The sequence below is a fragment of the Lemur catta genome, chromosome 1 (assembly GCF_020740605.2).
Source record: "Lemur catta isolate mLemCat1 chromosome 1, mLemCat1.pri, whole genome shotgun sequence".
Lineage (NCBI taxonomy): Eukaryota > Metazoa > Chordata > Mammalia > Primates > Lemuridae > Lemur > Lemur catta.
The window spans coordinates 27,238,278-27,258,706 of NC_059128.1; the positions used below are offsets into that span (position 1 = coordinate 27,238,278).

Genomic DNA, 20,429 nt, shown 5'->3' on the forward strand with positions numbered 1-20,429 from the left:
ATCAATTAATTAATTAATTAACCTAATTTTTTCCACTTGGAGAAGATGGGGAGGAGAGAGAACATAAAGAAAGAACTCCTTAATTGCAGGTCGCCCAGAGAAAATATATTCAATAGAGAAACTTGGGATGAGTGCAGGAACATGACTGTGAATTTAGACCTTCAGGAAGAAGAGCTTATGCCAGGCCAGCAAGGGGGCCCTGTTTTTTTTCTACGTGCCACAGATTCCAGAGCCTGGTCTGGATACAGTCACCCTGACTGTAACGTTACTTCTGATCTTTTTCTCCTGTCACCTAAGATGGGCGGGGAGAAAGCAGAAGTGAAGACCCCAAGGATTCCAGCAAGGCTGGAATTACAGAAAAGCAAAGTTGTAATGACTTCTTTGACCCCACTTTTTTTTCTACCCTGAAACTATCATTAGACGCTAAGTTTACAAATCTCCATCACCCTAGCAGGCTTTTAATAGACCCTTAGGGTATCCAGGCCCTTGCTGTCTTATCTCATTTCATTAATTACATTTCATGATCACTGAAGATCGGGAGGTGGAGGAGGAACCAGCGTTCAATTTCAGGGAGCAGTGGCAATCTCAGACCTGGCAAGCGAGACGATGCTACAAAAATCAATTTGGCAGTCGGCTGTGACGCACAAATGGCTCCTGGTAATAGGCTAAGGGTGGGCCAGGCTCAGATGCAGATATGAGCTGAAACAACTTGATCTCTGCGTGTGAAGGCAGGGAGGTGGGACACCTGCAGTGATTGCGGGGTATCTCACTACGGCAGGGGATAAGTCTCTGGGAAAACACACCAAAACATAGAGACTCTGACAATTTGGAACTCAAATGTATAGATTTTTGCATTCTCAAAGTTGGTTTGTCAAGTGCTGTGAGGCTTGGGTGAATATAAAAGGGACTTCCTTGGGGACTCTTGTAAAGAAGAGCAAGACCTCATTTGTTTGGCAACTCCAATTATCCAGAGAACCCAGACGAGATAAGTGACCAAGAGGCCTCTGAGCTGAGTCTGCAGATGAAATAAACTCTATGCCTCAAGGTTCATTGTCTGTTATTTAGAAGAGCACACCTCTTCACTTTTGCTTTAGGATCAAGGCTAATGAACTTGATTATTTGATTTCCTGCTGTGGTAGATCAATTTCAAAAATGGAATGTGCTTCCCCAGCCCTTGAATCTAGTCTAGGCTTGTGACTTACTTTACCCAATAAAATGCAACAGAAGTGACAGAGTGCCAGTTCTGAGCCTCAAGGGTTTTGCATGCTTCTGTTCTCTCTCTTGGAATCCTGCTATCCCCATGTGAACAAGGTCATACTAGCCCGCTGGAGGATGAGAGGGAGAGCCCTCCCTCCCACCACATGAAGGGGAGCCCAGTTGTCCCAGCCGAGGCCATCTAAACCAATGGAACCAAACACGAGAGAGAGCCCAGCTAAGATCAGCAGAGCTCCCTGTCCGGTCCGCAGCTGCACACGGACACATGGCTGAGCCCAGTGCAGCCAGCTGCCACATAGACATGTGAGCAATATAGTAAATGCCTACTGTTTTAAGCCACTGAGTTTTCGGGTGGTTTGTTTGTTACTCAGCAATCACTCACTGATACACCTGGTCTGCTATAGATTGTAAAGGGGTTGGGTAGAGAGGAGGAAGGGCCAGTAGGGACAAGCATGTTTATGGAAACAAGAAAACAAACAAATAAATAAACCAAAACAACTACAAGGCAGGAACAGGAACTCAAAGGACATAAGTGTGTGTGGCCCTTTAAGGAAGGAGACGCAGTCTGTAGGACCTTACAAGATCCTGGCTGACAAAGTTTTAGAGCACAACATAAGAATACTGATCTGAAGCCATCTAGAAAAATTAATCAAAACGTAACGTCCTTTCTTTAGGAGGGCAAGTGTATGAACCGTATTTAAGAAAGATTTCCATTTAAAATAGATGTTAAAAGATTTCCACTTAAAAATTTTCCAGTTATTAATAACATAAAAAAGTTATGGTCTTAAGTGTTATTTATCTGGAAAATTCATTTATGTGTGCAGGGACAATACTTTCTGAAACACAAATTGGGTAATATCTCAGACAGGCTTTTGTAACACTTTCAGGTGCAAAAGAGAGCCCAGAAAATGCAGTTTGGCTGCCAGGATGCTGGCATCTCGGGGACATCTAAGCACTCATGGGGACGATGGACAGAATATTTAAAACTGAGATGACCTGAGAAAATCTGTGCAGAAGAGTCAGTCTCTCCCTGTGACCCCTCGCTCCTCAAAGGCACCAGACTGGTGAGACCTGCAGACCAGCCTCAGGCAGCTTGCAGAGATCTCCACGCGGGAGACTGGGAAGAGAGACAGGTGATGGAAAGAATCGCATTAGCCGCCTCCCTCCTTGGCCCGCCCTTTGTTTGTTCCTCTGAGCACCAAAGCCCCGGAATTCTGCTCCTTTCCAAAGCACCATTAAGCGCCACACTGAAAAATAATAATAATCGTTCACATTCCTTGCATCCATACTGAGTGCCAAGGCCTGGACCAAGCTCCTGCCACGCACCAACTCATTAGCCCTGGATGTAAAGTGTTCCACACTCTCCCCTCTGAGGGGGTGGGCACAGAGGCACTGAGGGGTGAAGCGACTGGCTTCATCAGTTGGAAAACAGGAAATGGCAGAGGCAGGATGCAGAGTCGGAGGGTTGGCTCCAGACCCATGCCCTGAACTGTCTGCTCTGCCCTTTACTTTGCAAGCTTCCCTTATTCCATCCCTGCTGGGCTGGCCGCACCATTAACCCAACCCTGGCTCTTGCCTTTTCAGAGCCAGCCCTCCTGCCTCTCCCCACGGTCAGTTCTCAAGAAACTAAGCGGGTGTGGTTCTAATTGCCATTTATCACCTGGAGCAGGCCCAGGAATAGCAGATGTGGGATGGGCTGTGTGTGCCCACCTGAGCCAGCTCAGCCTGTGCCTCTGGAAGCTTCTCCCAGCTGCCAGGCCAACCTCCTCCCTGCCCCACCCCCACAGAGCTGCTGACAGGCCCGGGCTCCTGGCTGCTTTATCTCCAGCTAACACCCGTCTCCTCTCCCTCCTCCTCCCTATCTGGGGGTTTCATTGTGGCTCTAATGAAAAACCCCTGTGTCACATTGAAAAGTTGCCAGTTATTGCTGCCGGGAATAAAATCCAGCCTCTGCTGGGCAGAGACTCACAGATGCTTCTAGCTGGGCAGTGAGGAGTAGTTGGTTGGAATAGTCCCTTCAGTGTGAGCAGCCTCTCAAGGGTAATTAGAAGGTATGGGGGGGGGCATAAACAAACAAACAAACGGATGTGCCAGGCTCCCCGCCCCCACCTGGGCTTTCCCCCTTCCCTGGCCTGGGCACACCTGCCTGGCCTCTGCCTACCTTGGACTGAGTGGTGCAGGCTCTTCCTCCACCCCAAAGACAAGACAAACTGTGTATCCCTTCTGCTGTGAGCTCTTAGGTCAGTCTGAGTAGCAGGCAAGGGCTTCACTCTGGTGAAGCCTCAAAGATTATCCAAAGAGCGGATTCCTCGGCTCTACCCCAGAAACACAGAATCTGAATCCCCTATGGTGGAGGCTTGGGAAATTCCATTTTTAAACCCCTGTCCCTTACCTGGATGACGGTGCTCAGAACCACAGGACCTGAGCAACCAGACCCGAGGAAAGATGCTCCCATGTATACTCTCTGCTATAACTGCAAACCCCAAAGAGCCCTTCCAAGGCCAGACACTAGCACTGCTAGCACGCCGACTCTCACGATATACCAGGACAGCCACTTCTGTCTACTTCACGGGCTATGACAAATGGAGTTGAGGCCATCCTGCTATGTCCCTCACAGCCACGCTTTTGGAGCAAAGGCAACAGTGAGACCTAAACGGCATTTTCAGGGCCTGGTACTCTGGCTAGAAGCCCCACATTCTGCAGTGGAGGTGTGAGGTGTCTGGAAGGATTGGGTCCCGGCCACGGCAGCTTTCTGCAGCACTTGTGTTAGGGACAATAGGAAGAGCAGTGATTCTCAATGGGGGTGATTTCGACCCCACCGAGGGGACATTTGGCAGTGTCTGGAGACATTTTCGGTTGTTACAACTGTGGTGGTGGGCGGTTGGGAAGGTGAAAGGGGGCACTGTCGCCTCTACGGGGAGAAGTCGGGAATGCGGCTAAATGTCCTATGACGCACAGGACGTGAAGAGCACAAGGAATTATCCGGCCCAGAATGTCAACTGTGCCACTACTGAGAAACCCCGGAACAGATGCGAGATGTCACCAAAGACATGAGTCCAGATCCAGGGACGCCCCTAGCCTCCTGAAGGCAGAGTGTTAATTCAAGCTCTTTGTTTGGGGCCGAAGTGTTTGTAGCTTCCGTTTGTTGTTATTTATCTAGAAGGGGACGCGGCTAACACCGGGGGCGGCAGAGAAAGGCTTCCAGGTTGATCACGCAGCCAGCTCCCTGCCCGAGCCGGGCTTAAAAGACTCAGTTTATCTGACGTCCCATAAATACTAAGACCCGGTGTAAGCCCTTGATTCCTCCAGAAATTGGTCGTCGCTGTAACGGTGGCAGATGGATGAATAAATGTTCAGTCCTGGGCTGTCTGATTAGATTTATTCCATACAGCTTCCCCAGGTGGTCTCCCTTCTTTGCTGAAGAGTTAAAAACAGACCATTTAGCTGATAAAATTGAGTCTCTCGTGAGTTAACAGAGTGGAACTCGCCGTTGGCGCAGATTGTAGCACAACCGCTGCTGCGGAAGCCAGGCTGGAGGGGCCAAATGTTTTCTTGCCAGTTGATTCGATGCAGTTCAGCGGTCGGTGGCGCGTGGAGGCAAAACACCTCCCGATGATCCAGGCCCTCCTGTTTACGTGGCCAGCACCTTTAAGGACACACAGGGTCTCTTTCCCCCTGTAAAGTGAATCTGGGCATTTTGTAGCTGAAAGGGGAGCAATTCCATTTGAGTTAATTGAGAGGCTGAAGGCAAAGGTGCATTATGTAGATTTTAAGGACGTTCTTCCTTGATTGACAAGGCCCCGTGGCCACCGCCTGGAAAGCTTTAGCGACGGACTATTTCCTCACGTCACTCAAGGGAGGTCTGTTATCCTAGTTATGCTCATGCGGAGCCCACAGGGTTTTTACACCTTAGTCCAAGGAGGAACCACACTCTGAGTCTTGGAATGGAACACACTTGCTAACCGTAACCCTGCAACGTTTCTCCCCTGTTACATTAGAAGGAAGCAGCAATATTATTGAGGGGAAACATACCTTTCAGCCACTTTGGACATTTTCAAACAATGTCTGTCAATCTGTGCATTCAAAAACGTAATCTGGGGAAAGAGAAAACAGGGATGTTGAGACCAAAATAGAATTCTCTTTTTCTCTTCAGTCCATGAATCCAAATCCTCTATTTGCACCAAGATCCAAACACCTCCTCTGGCAAGACCTCGCCAACCCGCCAGCCTCGCATACCAGCAACCACTCTGCTCTCTGGGCACTCCTACCGCACTTAACATTCATAGTCCACAGTTTCACCCCTGTCACATGTTCTCCTGTATTGGGTCATGATGTAAATCTTGATTTCCAAAACTTAAAGGCAATGTAGATTCTACAAAGCTCAGCAACAGCATGGACAGGTAATATGTGCACCATAAGCACCTGTTTTCACAAAGCCCTGGTGACTTCTGCTCTGCCCACCTTTTGCATGCTTGTCACACCCATGTGCTTGGTGTGCTCAACTGTAATCATCAAATAGCTATTGTCACATACATCTGCTTCCTCCCCTCCACCCAGTAATAAACTTGTCCAGGACAGGCACCTAAAAGTTTACTCCTCTGGGTTTGCCCCCAGAAGCCAGTAAGGCACAAGGTGAATAGCAGACCCTGTGGTGCCTCGTTACCAGGAAACATCAGAAGGGAGTAACGGAACTGTTGACCTGGGCTCCCCATCGCAAAGAAAAATAACATTCAACCAGATCATGCTGCAATGGCATTGGGAGTAGGGCTTTCCTTATTCTTAAACTTTCCTTTTGAATCACAGCAGTACATAAATAAAGGGCGGTCCTGAGCTGGGTTGCTGGGGAAGCGCGTTACCATTTTAAGGACCCCTCCTCTAGCTCCCAGGGAAGAAATAGCCGTAGTGGCGCTGGGATAACATATTCGTGTCCTTCTCTCCTGGAACCTCACAGATAACTCTTTCTCCCCAGCTTCTGGGGTTGTTCACACACAGCACTCAAGGTTCGAGTCACCCACAGCTGGGCTCCCCTGCGGTGTCTGGGAACTCAGAGCTCACTCCGCCTTCAGAGGGGAACGTTGCAAGGGCTTTTCAGCTGGCCACGTCCCCTCCCGGGCCTGCAGCTGCCAACCCAGTCACCTGTTTCCGGATGTCCTCTTTTGTAGTTTTCCTGATGGGCTGGCTGAGGACGTGCACGGGGCTCTGCGACTGGGACTCTTCGGTCACACCGTACACCGACTAGAAGAAGAAGCAAGGACACAGAGTCATCCATCCTGGGAACTGAAGGGTGGCCTGGGGGTCACCCGGTTCAACCACTCATCCGATTCTTTGCATACCCTCCTGACATCTGGACTGTGAGTGACTGGCCTCTGCTTCGGTTTCTTCAATGATGAGATCTCTGCCTCTTGAAGGATCTCACCCCCTTTGGGTTACCACTTAGAAAATCCTGCCTGCTATGGAGCTGAAAATGCCCTCCTGGTATATCAGTGTTTCTCCAAACACAGGCCATAGACCATCTGCAAAGAGCCATATGGGGGCTCCTGAGGAAGATGCACATTGCCGAGCCGACCCCAGACCTACTGAACTAGAATCTTTGTGGGTGGGGTGGGAATCTGCACCTTTATCAAACACCCCAGATGATTCTGAGGCAAAAGAAAGTTTAAGAACAACTGTTGAAGATGATGCACAAAAGATCCCCTCTAGATTTTCTGTGGGTCAGCAGATGGCATGCCCATGTGGTACAAAATTGAGATGGCAGGTTTCAGGTTTTCCCTTTTAACTTTTCTGGCCTCGGTTTCTCAACATGTCTATAGCTACAGCTATTAACACTTTTTAAGTTGTTCCTGATGGTATGGACAGAGAAACACAATCTTTGCTTTGGGAAAGAAACAAAACCAGATAAAGTGGATGGGACTCCATGAAATTCTACAAGATCAGAATTAGGAGGCCCTTAAAGATTGAATTTGGACAATTTCAGACTAGTAGTTTAAAATATAAGACAGTATCTCAGTGAAGAACAAAATCTATAAGTAGATTCAAGAAGTTTATATATATTGTCATCTCTCTCATATGTGTGTGTGTCTCATATACATATATGAAAGACAGATAATTGGTCATTACAAGAAATAGGAATGTCTGGGGACATGTCTCCAACTTTTTGAAATTAATATTATGGAGTACGGCTGTGTTCTCCCACAATATTGACCTTGGCGCCATGGTGAGGGTGAGACATACGGATTGTGGGGCAGTCCGAGTGTGGCACCCATGGGTGTGCTATGGCCACTGTGCCTTTCAGTCAAGTGAAAGACAAGTGACCACTGGGTCATTCACAGTTGGGGAAGATGATGATTTGAATTTGGACGAACTAGCTCTCCTAGAAGACTTCCATTTGCTTCTGAGTACCAAGCTTACTTTCACCTGTGGGTTCTCCCACTTTTTGTTCCTTTTGTTCCCTTTCCTTCCCTCTCTACCACCTCCCCAGAGCCAGCTGCTACTTATCCTTCAGCACACCTGAGCCTGCTTTCAGGAAGCCCTTGAGAAGCCCTCATCTGGCTTCGCTGTCCCTCCTGGGCTCCTCAACCACCCTGTCCTTCCCCTAACACCGCACTCACAGCCTGTTGCCTGTCGGCTTGCTCCAACCCCCGCCAGACTGTGGGCTTGGTGAGGACCTGCCACCGCATCCCAGCGCAAGCATAGGGCCGAGCACATGTCAGCCACCCAATAAATATTTGTAGAATGAATGAAATGGTTTCCAAAGACAAAATGTGTTAGAATTACAAATAACAAATGACTGTTTGAGCAGTACTAGCACTGGGAGGGCTATATTTAGTTCAGCCAAACTAGCGAACCTTTTTAACCTTTTGTGGATTCTTCAAACGTCGACATTTTCTGATATCCATTTCTGTTGTGTTCACACAGCCTGGCTGAGAAAAAAAAAAATCAACATATAAATTACTAAGTGAAAAATTACTCTTCCAATTTAGCCCAGGTGATACCATCAGTTTATTTATCTATTTTTTTCTTTGATACATCCTTTATTAAAGATATGTATTTAATTTTTTTTAATTTCAGCTTATTATGGGGGTACAAAAGTTCAGGTTATATATATTGCCCATGTCCCGCCCATCCCCCTGAGTCACAACTTCAAGCATGTCGATTCCCCAGACAGTGTGCATCGCACTCATCATGTAGTTATACCCCCATCCCCTCCCCCACCCCCATCCCCCCGAGTCGGAATATTCAAGCGTGACCATTCCCCAGACGGTGCGCATTGCACTCATCATGTAGGTATACACCCATCCCCTCCCCCCACCCCCCACCTCAGTCCAATACCCAATTGCTGTTATTCCCAAATGAGCACTTAGGTGATGATCAGGGAAACCAATTTGCTGGTGAGTACATGTGGTGCTAGTTTTTCCATTCTTGGGATACTTCACTTAGTAGAATGGGTTCCAACTCTCTCCAGGAGAACAAAAGGAATTCTATATCACCGTTATTTCTTATAGCTGAGTAATACTCCATGGTATACGTATACCACAATTTACTAATCCATTCATGAATTGATGGGCATTTGGGTTGTTTCCACATCTTTGCAATTGTGAATTGTGCTGCTATAAACATTTGGATACAGGTGTCTTTGTCATAGAATGACTTTTGTTCCTTTGGGTAGATGCCCAATAATGGGATTGCTGGATCGAATGGTAGGTCTACTTGAATCTGTTTAAAGTATCTCCATATTGCTTTCCACAGGGGTTGCACTAGTGTGCAGTCCCACCAGCAGTGTATGAGTGTTCCTGTCTCTCCGCATCCACGCCAACATGTGTTGTTTTGGGACTTTTAGATAAAGGCCATTCTCATTGGAGTTAAGTGATATTTCATTGTGGTTTTGATTTGCATTTCCCTGAATACCATCAGTTTATTAATCAAATGGCAAGAATGCTTTAGCCACAGCCTTTGTGATTTTACATACCTAACCATCTGAAAAGACTCCAATATCGGGATGGGCAGCTACTTTTTTGTTTTTGCTTTTAATCAGTTTTTAGGAAGACTGAAATATTAATAGTTTATTCATTTTTAGTTCCATTTCATGAGGGAAATGCAAGATTTGTCTTAGTAACATGAAATAAGAAATACAATCAAACCTCATTATTTACAGATTTTGTATTTGTAAATTCGCCTACTTGCTAAAATTCATTTGGAACCCCCAAATCGGCACTCATGGGGCTTTAATGACCATTTGCGAACATTCATGTAGTGGTAACAATTTTGTACTTAAGTGGTAAAAATTTTGAGTCCCCTAATGTGCATGTTCCCAGTCGAGGTTGAGCAACATGACCTTCTGCCTTCTTGTTTCAAACCTCACACTGCAAACCAGTCTAGTTAGGGGTTATTTAGTGGCAAGCTGCCTGCATTTTTGTGCTTTTTGCTGGTGATTTTGCTGTTTAATATGGCCCCAAGCATAATGATGACATGCTGTCCACTGTCTCTAAATGCAAGAAGGCAGTGATGTGCCGGAGAAAATACACACCTTAGATAAGCTTTGTTCAGGCAGGAGTTACGGTGCTGTTGGCTGTGTGCTAAATGTTAATGAATCAACAATATACACTAAATAAGGTGTCTTTGCACAGACACATAAATAAGGTTCCCTATTGATCAGTTGTGACCAGAGGGTCACAGGCACCTAACTTTGTATTTCCCCCAGGAGCAATCCTACAATATTTGCTAATTCAGTGTTTGCAAAGACTTTATAGAACACAACCACCATGAATAACAAGAATTAACTGCATTTGAAAGGAAATATTTTAAGATTCAGAGTTAAATGGCAGTGAAAATGGAAATTATTAATTTTGGGAATGGAAACTCCTGGGACCCAAAGTTTCCCCTGGTGGAATTTCCAGAGCTCTTCCATTTCCAACTCCATATTTTCATGGATGGATAATTTTTAAAAGGCGGAACTGACACACATTCCAGAAAATCTACTGAGATTATATGAATGAATGGTAAAACAATTCCACAAAGCGCAGCAATTTTCTTAAGAATGAGACACCTGGTGGCTAAAGACAGTCTTTTCTTTCAAGAGAAGGAAACAGAGAAATTCAGAAACAAAACCAAACCAAACACTAGAGTCAAGTAGAGCTTTCTCACCACTGGCCTGTGGACGTCCCAAAAAGCCCGTTCTTGACTATCTAAAATTTTCCTTTCTGTCTTGTCTTTTTTGCGATCAATCCTGAAAGAGTAAAGAGAGGAGGTGAGAGGCTTTTGTATTCTACTTTTTTCCTTCTGACCCTTGCCCCGGCAATCTACGCCTGCTTCTAGGAGCTAAGTGCACACAAGGCTGTTGGCACGGGCCTGCCCCCTGCTCTCTCCAGAGCTGGGAAATACAGGTGTGCAATTCCCTCCAGGAAACCTCAGAAATCCCACACATGGTGAGAGAACTTGGTTTAGGCCAGATTACAGGTTGCCATATATATGTAATGCACTTGGTGGCCTAAGGGAAGAATGAGAAAGCAGCTGTTCGTCTGAAGTATTAAGATTTGGATTAGTAAGAAGGGAATTATCCATTCCATATATTCCCCTCATCAAAGTGGACACTGCGTATATAAATTATAACAAGGAATATAGCCACCACCTTGCCAGCGTTCCATCTTCAAATTTGAAAGTTTGCTTTAGATTTAGAATCGTAGAAAGGTCTTTAAAATGCTGCAATTGATGTGTTTTAAAGTCACTTAAACCACCTGAATTTCTAAAGGCAGCGTAATGGCCCTAGTGTGGGACAAGATCCAGAAGGCAAGTGTCACCGGCCTTGGCTGCGGGAGGCACAAATTGCAGGAAGAAAATTACAGGTGACAAGGACAGATTCTTTACGTTCTGATCTGCAGCACAGATAAAAGGCTTTTTTTTTTTTTTAAAACATGTGTTACTTCATATTTTCTCTCCAAGTAAAGAGCAACTCAGATTAATTGCTGTGTAACTTCTGGTTCCTGGCTCCCTTGGGAACACTTCAGTGTACTGGACTGAAATAAACCCATAATCACCCCATGATTTTTGTGATAAGTACTGTGCACTTAAATAGTCCACAATTATAATGTAATCACGTAGTTAATCAAAAAAGTGAATCGAGAAATACCATATATGTACGAAGTGACAGTTTCCTCTCCTTTGCATGCCTTGCGATGCTGTTTGATTCTGGAAGAACAAGTTAGCGCTCCTCTTTGCTTCCCAGTGGCTTCTGAGTACACAGGTGCAGTTCCACCGTAGCCCAGTTGAGCCCCAGCCTCCTTCCCGCCCACTCTCCCACCTTCCTTTTCCTCAGGTGCCTCCTGCTGCAGCTCAGCTCCCAGTGGCTGGTGTCCGCCTCCCTTGGGTGCAGGGGGCAGGTCACAGCGATGGCAGTGTGCAGACAATGACCGGACCAGATGTCCTAGGTCATTTCCCACTGTGACCATGCTGTGATTGAGGCCCGGCTCCAGGCCCTGGGCTGCAACGCTGCCCAGTACGGGCACGCCCACATGCAGGTGGTGCCCGCAGAAAAGGCACTCGCATTCTCCCAGCTCAGCATCTCTTGCCCGACCTCCCTGACCCACTCCTGTTAACGCTCCCGGCTAAACCAGACACCATCCCCAGAAACCGCGCAATTCTGTTTTCCAGAATTAAATGGGTCTGGTGGACACCCACGTGTGTGGCTGGGGGACTCGTATTCCCCAACCCTCATGTGTCCTTAGAGAGGAAGGAATTTCCACAATAGACATGGGAGAAAAAAATATGGGAGAAACCCTTCCAACTTTTTTCTTCCTTTCATCGCTTATTCTTTAGGGAGGAAGAGTGACTTAACTTATGAGTAGATTTGAAAGAAGAAATTGAGAAAGCTCGGGCTGGCCCTTTCTGGGCCCCATCTGCATCAGGCTGTCCTCAGCGTATGTGTTCTCTGCATGCAGTGAACTCGCAGGGCTGGGCTCTGCCCTGGGCGGGCCTGCAGATGCTCACCTCTGCCCAGGAGGGCTGCACTCCAAAGCCATGCCCTATAACCTAGCTTCTAATGAATGTAATAATGTGACATTTTGGACTCCAAATGTCTGACTTCTGTGCCTTATTTTTCAATTGGTTCTAAACCCCTTCCCTGTGGGGGAGAACCAGAAGAGGGGGTGCTTGTTGTCCTTCCTAAAACTCCGATGTGTTTTCCTATGAAGACGAAATCTCCAGTCCTCCAGGTAAAGTGGGTCTGATGGTTTTCAACCTTTGAGCACAGGGGACTAATTGGGAATCTCTTGGGGAAATAGGTCCACCTTCTTATAACCAGAGCTCTACATTTGGGAGGCTCTCCCTTGCCTGCTGAAGCACACACTGTTGACATCATTTTAGGGGGACGTTGGTTATAAAGATGAAACTTATCCATCCTGCCCCGAATTCCTACTTAGTCACTCTCCTGAGAGATGGGAGAGACTAACACCAGCTGGAAACCTCACTCTGACAATCCCACTCTTACACCATCTCCAAATTCCAGAGTCTTTTTCTCTCTGAAAGGGTCTCGATTAAGTTCACCTACTTTACTTGTGCTTCTGCTTGCATGAAGATGAATTCCCACTTCCTCGCAAAGGCCCTCTGGAGTCGTGCTAAGTTTTCCTGATGAGAGATGAAAACCAACAAGAAGGCATTAATCACTGTATGTTAGCACACGCACACCTGTGCTTACTACAGCGCAGCCATCCATTCGGGTTACTCTCCACAAAACAGCAGGGCCCACGTTAAATCCACTGGACATGTACCCAATTTGACTTTGCACCAGACCCTGCTGCACAGAGCAGAACTATTCATATTAATTTGCACACCCATTAAGTCTGATGTCTCTATGGTCCACCTGATTCCTCCCTTCATGTGTGTTTTACAAGAACAGAACCCACACAGCACTTGCTATAAAGGCTGCTGGGATAGACGGAACGGTTTGTGGCTGTTGGGGAATGAACGATGCACTCCCTGCAACCTGTAGGGCACCTCTAGAGCAAAGACAAGGCTGGATTTCTCAGGACTTGTCCTCCAGCAGGGAGCTGGGAAGGTCACAGAAAAGGTGAACCAAGAGGACCTGGCAGGGCTTTCTAAGGTCAGGACTGAAAAGTGGTCCAAAGGGGGTGTCTATGTTTGTGATGTTCATGAAAAGAAAAGCCAAAAACAGAAAGAAAAGCCATCAAGGGTCGCCTTTAGGGAAAAAGGAAGTACATTTTCTCTAAGTCTATAGAGTTACCTCGTGGAACTTGAGGACAGTGGGGAGGGGAGTTTGACAGATTCCCTAATGATCCTACTAATTCAGATGGATGCAAGGCTGGAGCCCACATGATGCTGTGTGTTTTCATAGAGCACACGCCAACACTAATTGATTATCCTCATTAGTGGATTATGAATACAAAGGGAGCTTCAACTGGAGAGCGAGGCACATGAACTCACAGTTATTACCAAGGCTTGGCGTGCAAGTACTTCTAAAATACTGTCTCTTCGACTCTTCCACTGTTCATAGGATACACAGCTGGCAATGCCCAAATGCCAATCAGTTGAGGAGTGGTTATATAAACTGTGACACAGTCATAGCACGGAATTCTAGGCAGCCACTAAAAACAATAGTGTCGATTATCATTATCGGTGTGGAAGGATTCCCAAGATGCCAGCAGTACATGATTGGGAAAAGAAGCAGCTGACACAGTAATGTTTATGGTCTGATTTTATTTTATTTTTTTTTTTGGTAAAGAAAAAAAATGTATGTATAGAAAAAACTTGGGAGGAGGGAGAAATCACAGGTTCTTTTCTTTCTTTGTTTTTTGAATTTTTGTTTCTGCAAAGAGAATATATAACCATAAAATTTTAATAAAATTACTGCATTTAGGCAACAAAATGTGAGTTTTCAAGTTCTCCGTGTTTTGGTTTCCGGGTTCTGTCGCATGGAAATGGGTATGAGCATGGTGGTGGAGCCTCTAATTTTTGCAAGGAACCACATCTTAAGAAGCAAGATGCAGGAGGAAGGTAAGAAATCTGGGCAGCAGACACCTCATATGACATGCTTCTTGTCTTATTTTCCAGATTGAATTTTTAAGCTGAGTTGTTTATTTTTTTATCTTTTAATTTTTAATTATTATGGGCACAGAGTTTTTTTTAGTGTTGAGTTTTGAGAGTTATTTACGTAAATGTTTTTGTGATAGTAGGAAGAGCAGAGAACAAAGGAGGGAAATAGAAGAGATTTCCCTTCCACTGTTTGAAAGGGACTAGGGGAAAAAACGAAAAACACAAGCTTCAACTGAGCTGCAAGTACGATTTTACTCTCCTCTCACACCTGGCCTGGAGAATAATCACACTTACGGCTTCATAGTCTGCCAGCTCCAGCCTCGCTTTGTTCTGCATCGTCCTCTTGCAGAGATAGATGGCTGAGGAAGAGGAGAAATCATAACATGTACAAAGCCGGTGGTACAGTGGAATCATAAACCCCTCCGCCCATCAGTCCTCCCACCCAGTCACCCAGCCAGCACCCAGCCAGCCAGCCAGCCCAGCACTGTCCTGAGAAGAGCATGTTTTCTAGGTGGAAGCCACGGCACCTGCTCCCTAGGAGCCTCTTGTAGGTCATGATCAGATGGGGACCATATCTTCCAATCTTGACAACTCCCCTTCTTCCTCCTCACTCTGCTTCACCGCGAATGTCCTCCACTCAGTGACCTTTCACAAATATGACCATGTTACTTCTGCATCTGAAAGCTCTCTGCATGGAATCCTCCATGGCCTCAGTGGTGAGGTCGGGCTCCTTAGGGCGGTAAATGTGGTTCTTTGTGATCCAGTCTCTGCTTATCTAGTCAACCTCTTCTCCTCCGTCCCTCAGGCACTGTGAGGCCATCAAACTGTCAGCTCCACTCCGCTGCATGTGTCTTTTCCATGGAAAGTCCTTCTCTCTTCTCTCTTTCCTCTGTCTATCTGGTGACCTCCTACTAACTTCTGAAGATCCAGCCTGGTGTCCTAGATAGCATCTGTACACCCTCGACCATGGAACCTCATTCCATGGCACGGAGATCCTGTGTTTGCTGGACTGTCCCCTGCTCTAGGCTGAGGGCTCTTCAGGGCAGACGCTTTGTCCTACGCCACTTTCATCCCTGTCCATAGCACCAGGGCCTGTCCTGGAGTGAGAGGCCAGTAGAAAGAGAGGACAATTTAGGGAAGGGCTTTTGACCCTCAGTTGCCAGGACACTCTTCTTCAAATATGGCCTTCATCACCTCCTCTCCCTCCCCCTGCTTCCTCAGTGTCTTCCTCCTTCTCCAGCACCAAGTGGAATGACCCATGGAAAACAGTAGAGGAATGGTATGAACAAACAACAGAATGGTAAGGAGGGGAAGTCACAGGGGACCTGCGGTCATTCTGTTGTCTGACAACAAAATCTCTTAACTATACTAAGAGATCTCTAGTCAATGGGTCTTCCAACTTCCTCCATTTGCTATAAAAATTTTACTGATGGCACCTATGATATTTTAGAACCTTTATAGCCAGGAGCCTACCCTCTGGCATGCCCACACTCCTGCCTTCTCCAGGCGAACTGTGTGCTCACAAGAGTCAGTCATGCTTGTTCCCAAATACGCTTATGTCAGGCATAGCTGTTATTTTAATCATGTAAGTTCCCTAAATAATATTACATATACCAATGAAATTAATGTGAAAAGAGAGATATTTTTTGTTCCTATGAAGACTCAGTTGAATGGTGTGGAAAAACTTAAAGGAAAGTTGGCTAAGATAATTGCTAGTGAATTTGGTAAAGGTGAGATAACTGGAAAAGATGAGAAAAATAATATGAATCTAGGGGAGGCCAATATTTAAAGGCTTCAAAAGTGCCTTTAAAGTCTTGATACACTTTAAAGATATCAAAACTGGGTGATTTATTTTGAGTGTGGTTTATGTAAGAAAGAAACTCAAGTTATTGGGGCTAGTAATCAAAGATAAGTCTTTGGTCCTACCCCAGAAGACCGTCAAATGAATGTTCCTTACATTCATATGAGGTTCTTAAGGTTTGGCATATATCATTTTTTTTAATGAGTTTCTACTTACCAACTTTTCCAACGAACCAAGCAGCCATTGTGTCTGTAAAGGGCTGTCAGTTCTATTACAAAGCACCTCCTTCATTCTCTTGGACCACAGGCAGCCTATGGAATTGGGGGCAACCACAAGAAGGAAGGCTGGCATGTCACCAGCCCTACTACAACTGATCAGGATGACCTGCCAGCAGTGTAGCTCTGTGGAGGTGGCAGCTGCTTTGACAATACTGCCCTGGACAGTATTTTGCATTGGACAAATGTAAAACTCAGAAGAGGCTAACCCGGATCTGGACAATGGGTTTTATGCAGTCAGGGTCATCCCAAGAAATTTCCAACCCATCTGGGTCAAAATGGGCCAGCGGGGTTTTGAAGTTTGGGACTGCGCGTGGGATGTACAGCTGGTGTCACTCTTGATGAATGCAAGTCACCTGGTCACATGCTTCCAGCCCACTTCCCTCATGGCTACTGTCCCACACTAGGAGTCTGTTCCCCACAACTAGGTAGGGTATGGCCATTCTCGGCACAGACCTCTCTGGGGCTTGTCTGCACCCCATGGGGCCTTTGCCAGTGCTCGCTGTAACGTTCAACCAAATCAAATGACCGTGGCAATGACAGCCAGTCCTACAGGAGGGCAGCTGGGGGACTAGTTGTAAGCTCAGATGCTGATTTCTCTCGGATATTTAATTTCTTACTGAAAAATCTTTGTCTCCTTGCCCTCACACCTGGCATTCCAACCTCACCTGTGCCTCTCACTTGGATGAACCCACTGCCATCACAATTAAAATGGAACACATTTAAATATTTTATAAAGGGAACTGGTTCATTATTGCATATGCAATTACAAATTTTTTTTAAATATTAAACTTTTTGGATTTTGGTGTACTTAAAAAACTAACCCCTTTCCAAACTATCTTCATTAGTGACATTGCTATTTACCTCAGTCTCCTAAACTAGGGAACGCAGAAATCACTTATTTCTCTACTTTTCTTATAACCTCTAATTACTTACATTTTAAACAACAAAATTTTAGCATTGGAAGTAACCTTGGCAACCATCAAGTGCAGACCCCTCATTTACAGATGGGAAAATCAAAGGCCCAGAGAAATGATTTACCCAAAGGCTCGTGAGTTACAGAGCTGGAATTAGAACTGAGGTCCAGCACAGACTTCTGCAGTTTCCACCGTGACATTCGCTGACCCACTTACTCATTCATTTAACCATGCACACTTTGCTGAGCGCCTCCCCTGCCTCGAGTACTGTCTTAGGTGCTGGAGAAGGCACCACAGTAGCAGCTTCAGTTTCTAATGAGCCCATCAAATGTCAGGCACCGTTTCTAGGGACTTTCCAAGTGTTCACTAACTTAGTCCTTATAATGACCCTGTGATATGGGTTCTGTCATTATCCCCATCTTACAGATGAGGGAACTTTTTTCAAGTCATTCCTCATTGTTGGGGACCCACAGTGGCTCCCCAAAACTGCTGAATCCATTCTAAACATCTCTCCTAGACTACAAAGGCCTTTTTATAAGCCTGCCCCTCCCAACCTGGTCAACCTCATCAATCATTCTTCATCAGCAGAAAACGTCTGGATAATCAGACCAGACTTTCACCATGACTTTCTTCCCCCATCGTGCTCCTCCCCCAGCCTGGAGTGCTGATCAGGAAGGATTGTCACTTATTCAAATCTGCGACATAGGAATTGACAGAGTAGGTGACCAGTAAATGTTTGTTGAATGAATGCAAGTTTCTGGCTCTTCATCAGTCTAAATCATACCTCTTCTGAATTCTTCGTTTCAGTTTCGCGTCTCTTGTGGTGAGAGGGCCACCACAGTAGCAGTACTATCAACCAGCAGCCCAATGGAAATGGCATCGCCACCACCACAGTGCTAATAATATCAGCTGTCACCTCAGTAGCAATAGTACCAACCACCACGCCAGTAGTAATCACACCACCCACCACCACAGTTGCAATAATAACCACCACTATGGTTGTAATACCAACCACTACCCCAGTAATCATACCAACCACAACCCCAGTAACAATAATAACCACCACCATCACAGCTGCAATCATAGCAACCACCATCCCAGTGGTAGTCATAGCAACCACCACCACAGTACTGACTCCTCACTATGTGCCACACACTGAACTTTACATGCATTTCATTTAATCCTAACAAAACAACACTAGGAGACAAGTACCATTATTACTCTGATTTTAATATGAGGTTTCTGTGGCACAGAGAGGCTAAATCACTTGCCAAGATCGCACTTGTTGATCCTGGGGCCTACTGTGCTGAATTCTCTCTTGGTAAATACTCCTGATATTCTGACTACACTGCTTTGGAAACACTGGCACTTCTGCGTCCTGCACCTTGACTTCTCCCTCTGATTTTCCAGACACCGAGACACAGGCATTCAGAATAATTTTGCCTTAATGAGAGCCTGAAACAAACCGTTATTTCTATCCTTGTTCACGATGCACAACTAGAGTTACAAAATGGAGAATACCTGGAGAGACAGGGGACTGAAGCCCTTTGAAATCAGCATAAGATGGCCTAAGATTTATCGCAGGAAATATCTGGTCTTACCATCCTCCCACCCTCTCCATTGCCTGGAAAAATATTGGTTTTCACACTCATGAAGGCACATGGTTCCTGCATGGATCTGAGGTCTAATTATTCAAATGCCAAGTTGGGCTTTCATGAGTGATCTTTCAGCCCCAGAAGCATTTGTTCTATGAGCAGCCAGTTGCAGCTCCTGTTCAGAGCCCGAAGCCTTGCTGGGTCCACTTATCACATCACTGAGGGTACAGCACAGTGTCAGAGGGTCCACAATGGGCCTGTGGACAGCTGAGCAGACAGTCCAAGTTCTGCCCTTCCACATGACCGTCATCCTCCAGACTTGGAGAAAGAACCACTGTGGCCTTATTAGGCCTGACTTGCTTGCATTCAGTCCTCAGGATGGCTCCCAGTTGCTGGTTTCCCCTCCCTTGAACATGTCACTTGGAGGTTGTGGCTTATCCCATAGGTCTCCCAGACAGAGTCCCCTGAGCACAATCCATCTGCAAACCTACCTTCTGCTCACCATAGCTACACCTGCCTTCCTGTCCTAAACAAGTCTGCAAAAAGCCAGGGAGAAGCTGCAAGTCTCCCTGACTGCCCAGTCCCAAGGAGAGCCATGGACTGGTCTGCCATAGCAGCTGAGTCAGCAGCAAGGATGCCGTGCAAAGGGGCAGTGCTATTGCTATGACATTCAGGCACATCCTAAATGGGACCATGAAAGAAGCATGGGCTTTGGAGCCACTTAGGTCTGAGTTCAAGTTCTGCTGCCTCTAGTGAGTATCTGTTGATCACCTTCAATAAAGAACCAGAACCATCAGCAAATATTTACTGGGCACCAACTATGTCTCAGGCATGTGCTATGCACTGGGGGATATGAGAATGTACAAGGTGGACCAGTCTCTGCTCTCAGTCAACGGGGCATTCAGACAAATGTGATAGTGTTAGCGTGTGACCTCTCTGGGCCTCAGGTCTTTTTTCTTAAGCAGCATAGTGATGCTATAACTTCTTCAGAGAACTGGCACACAGAAATATTAAACAGTCTCCACTGAGACTATGTGGCAAAAGTCTAATAGGTCCCTGCCTGGATAGAGATAGCTCCCAACTTAGCCTGCTCTTTATTTTCCTAGTCCAGGGTGACTTCTGTACATCCTACCCTGGTCTCTCCCCCTTTTCTCCTAACTTCCAACTATCAAAGCACCAATGAGTTCTTAATAAGTTTCAATAAGTTCATGAGAACAGAAAGGACCAGGGGGAGGTGGCCCCTTGATCCAGCCCTCCCTGAAACCCTGCCCTTGGAAGGAGCGATCACAAGTCACTATCCCATAGTGTTGCTGTGGGATCCTAGTTCTCCCTGGCTCCACAGAATGAACATTATTGAGCATCTCTTGATAAAACTTTTCATCCCTTTCCCCTTCCCTTCCTGGGACTGCATCTTCCAGTGTGTTCTGCCTTCCTCCATTATTGGAACAGGGAGTCTATTACGTGTCAACGACATGAGAAAGGCCAAAACAGAGTCAAGACCCTTCCTCCCCATGCCTGTGGTCACCCAGACACCAAGCATTTGTCTTCTGCACTCCCAGGAGTGACACAAAGTGTGTGCCGTGGC

At 46.2% G+C, this 20,429-nt stretch overlaps 1 protein-coding gene across 6 annotated transcripts in view; it reads right to left on the bottom strand.

The window, feature by feature from the left end:
• RGS6 (regulator of G protein signaling 6) overlaps nt 1–20,429 on the bottom strand; it is a 537,898-nt gene that overhangs the window by 78,995 nt on the left and 438,474 nt on the right. For all 6 annotated transcript variants that reach the window (XM_045564571.1, XM_045564581.1, XM_045564589.1 and 3 more), the window contains exons 7-12: nt 14,551–14,615; nt 12,755–12,831; nt 10,357–10,438; nt 8,061–8,135; nt 6,352–6,450; nt 5,248–5,309 (exon numbers count right to left, since the gene is read on the bottom strand). In XM_045564571.1, coding sequence (XP_045420527.1) covers nt 5,248–5,309; nt 6,352–6,450; nt 8,061–8,135; nt 10,357–10,438; nt 12,755–12,831; nt 14,551–14,615 — 460 coding nt within the window. The remainder of the gene's footprint in view (nt 1–5,247; nt 5,310–6,351; nt 6,451–8,060; nt 8,136–10,356; nt 10,439–12,754; nt 12,832–14,550; nt 14,616–20,429) is intronic.